The 3,502-nt window shown below is 35.6% G+C and overlaps 1 protein-coding gene across 1 annotated transcript; it reads left to right on the top strand.

Moving 5' to 3' along the window:
* Nucleotides 1-235: 235 nt before the first annotated feature.
* On the top strand, nt 236-2,415 carry LOC110440949 (the record flags this gene model as incomplete). Its single annotated transcript, XM_021484061.1, has 3 exons — nt 236-426; nt 892-1,049; nt 2,234-2,415. Coding segments are annotated over 3 exons (531 nt in total), but the record flags the coding sequence as incomplete, so codon positions are not given.
* Between the last annotated feature and the right edge of the window lie 1,087 nt (nt 2,416-3,502).

Here is a 3,502-nt window from a genome sequence, read left to right on the forward strand (position 1 = left end):
ACTTTGTGTTACAGACTGGTACATGATAACTTTGTATTACAGACTTGTACATGATAATCTGTGTTTCAGACTGGTACATGATAATTTGTGTTTCAGACTGGTACATGATAATCTGTGTTTCAGACTGGTACATGATAACTTTGTGTTACAGACTGGTACATGGTCATTTTGTGTTTCGGACTTGTACATGGTAACTTTGTGTTTTGGACTTGTGCATGGTAACTTTTTGTTTCAGACTGGTACATGGTATTTAAGGGAATACAAGGAGTAACACCCACTGCCGGTTCCCTGCAGGATTCCTGGGAGGGAGAAACTGCCGAAAATGACGGCGTTAGCGCGGCACGAACATTGACTACGTCTCCAAGTAGCCATTACAAAAATGGCGTTTCAGAAATTTGGTCAGATGACTTCACTTTGATTGAAACAGTGAGTACTCCTCATGCTTTTATATTTATTTATCATATTCTTTCTTAAGTGATGTTATCTTGACATATCGGCCAATATTTTCATTTGATTTTTCATTACTTTTCTATATACTTTCACGGGGAATTCATTTATGAGAGCATAACCTAGCTGTTATTTGCAGTGTATGGATATCATACATGTAAATATAGCCTGACCACTACTGCTACGATTGGGTGACAAGGTGCTGAGAAAGTAGTTCTTCAAAGGTAATTATTTAGCACGTCCCGGCACTTTAACCAACGCTTAAATAATATTGTTCTTCTATTTATTTCAAATAATATTTCCAAATCATTGGTACATGTATGTACACCGAGAACAACGCTCCATCGGAATTGTTGTCGTTTGATCATGTGATGTGTTTTAACCAATCACACAGACTTTAACATAGATGAGATATATATCAAAAAATGTTTTTGCTCTCAACAGGTAAAATATGGAATGTACGCTAAGGGACAAGAAAAAGCGGCCGTTATATTTAAGGCCAGTGGAACGGCAAAGACAGCATGGTTTGACAAGTCCAAAATATTGTACAGTGACTACGAAGATCTAACAACATCCTCCCCTCAGTTCTGTAGTATATCTGGGTATGTATACTATTACAATATCGTGATCTTTATCTAGGTATGTATAATAGCATGATACACTATCCTATATCTAGGTATGTATAATATCATGATACAGTATCCTATAACTGGGTATGTATGATATCATGATACAGTATCCTATATCTGGGTATGTATGATATCATGATANGTATGTATAATAGCATGATACAGTATCCTATATCTGGGTATGTATAATATCATGATACAGTATCCTATCTCTAGGTATGTATGATATCATGATACAGTAGCCTATATCTTGGTATGTATGATATCATGATACATTATCCTTTATCTAGGTATGTATAATATCATGATACAGTATCCTATCTCTAGGTATGTATGATATCATGATACAGTATCCCATATCTGGGTATGTATGATATCATGATACAGTATCCCATATCTGGGTATGTATGATATCATGATACATATCCTATGTATGTATAATAGCATGATACAGTATCCTATATCTGGGTATGTATGATATCATGATACATTATCCTATATCTAGGTATGTATAATATCATGATACAGTATCCTATATCTGGGTATGTATAATAGAACGATATTGTTACCCATATCTGGGTATGTATAATAGAACGATATTGTTACCGATATCTGGGTATGTATAATAGAACGATATTGCTACCCATATCTTGGTATGTACAATTAAACAATACTGTACCAATATCTTGGTGTGTACAATTAAACAATACTGTACCTATATCTTGGTGTGTTTAATAGAACGATACATTAACCCGTGTCTGGTTATGTACATGTATGAAATCCCGGTATTATAATCCATATCTGGGCATTGTGACATCACGACATTGTAACTTGTAACACTGTGATTTGGGAATGTATAGTACATGTAACACGATATTGTAGCCCATATATAGGTATTGTGATAAACAGCATACTAGCTCAAATGTGGGTATGTATAGTAACACAATAGTGTAATCAATATCTGGTTACGTCCCCCAAAATAATTGTTCTTATTCCTTAAATAAATTGAAAACAAATGAAACTTACGATTAAAGAAAAAATAATCACTGTAACGTCTTGTATTAGAATTTGTGCTCTAAGGTTCTGGTGTGACACCATATCCATGTACTGTTGAGACAGATATGTATCGTTCTTGTTATGCATCTATATTTTTCCAGAGACGGCGTGCGACAGTTTGCGGTGACGGATGCCCATGGTGTTGGATGTACGTCCGACTACCACTGGATGCTGGTAATGGATGCTGGAGCGGACAGTAAACCCTGCGGGTTTGACCAGGACGTGACAACCAGGCCGTACTTCCTCTACAGCAGCGGAACAACCAGTGTGGCTCCGGATTTGGGTAAGATACTCTAATCGTAAGCCTCATCAATATTAGAGTTATCTGATTGCTCGGATAAATCACGTGACGTCATACTCCAATAATGTGATTCGTTAGGTTAATCATATGACGTCATACCCTAATTGTATGCCTCTTAATTTTACAGTGTATCTGATTGGTATGATAAATAACGTGACTCATTACCTGGTTATCTGATTGATTAGATAAATAAATGACATAACGTCTAGATGATCACAGCTGTATTATTTGATGGCTTTTAAGAATGCTTGTCCCACCACAGACGAAACAGTAAAGATAAGTCCAGCATGGTTATACACAGGTGCCTCCCTTTTTTCTAACTTTAGAAAATTGAGCCAGGATATTACCGTTTACCTAGGAACTCAGTTGGTTAGAGTGACAGTATATCAAACTGAGGACTAAGGTTCGAATCCTTGTGTTCCATCAAAAATAATTTCTCAAAACTGTAGTAATGCCGGAAAACAGTTTCTATATTCAAACGAGCCATAATTATAAGAAGCTCACAGCTTTCAATCGGCGTCATCGCTATATGAACTATATGAACTAATGAAATATCAGTTAAAGTTTTTGGAAGTTGTACGGGGATCCTTAATTTGCAGTAATTTGATCCGTTTCATCTTTATTTCTTTAGTATATTAGTGTTTCCATTGTACACGCATAAAAGACGCTTCATTTGCCATTGAACAAGCAAGACCCCTGGGGGCGGAACACGACTGATCATGGGTTTTATTAGTATTTCAATAAAAAAGGCCATAATATAGTTATAACTTCATGTGTATTTGTATAATTGTTGTAATACATGTAAGTATTGAATAACATATTTTTTTAACTAAACTAACTACATGTACAAGCGATGAGTTGGAATCGAGAATGAAACATCAGTTCCATTGTAGAGTGTAATATTTCACACGGCGAACTATTTTTGAGTAAAGTAGTTTTGTTGTTGTAATTTGATCTGTTGGTGAGTAAGTTAACATCGTTGTACTGAGTGCATCTGTTCATCAGTATCGACGCAGCTTTAACTTTATCTGTTGGTAAGTAAGATGTCATTGATGTAGCTTATCTGTTG

This window comes from Mizuhopecten yessoensis, unplaced genomic scaffold (genome assembly GCF_002113885.1).
Source record: "Mizuhopecten yessoensis strain PY_sf001 unplaced genomic scaffold, ASM211388v2 scaffold714169, whole genome shotgun sequence".
Classification (NCBI taxonomy): Eukaryota; Metazoa; Mollusca; class Bivalvia; order Pectinida; family Pectinidae; genus Mizuhopecten; species Mizuhopecten yessoensis.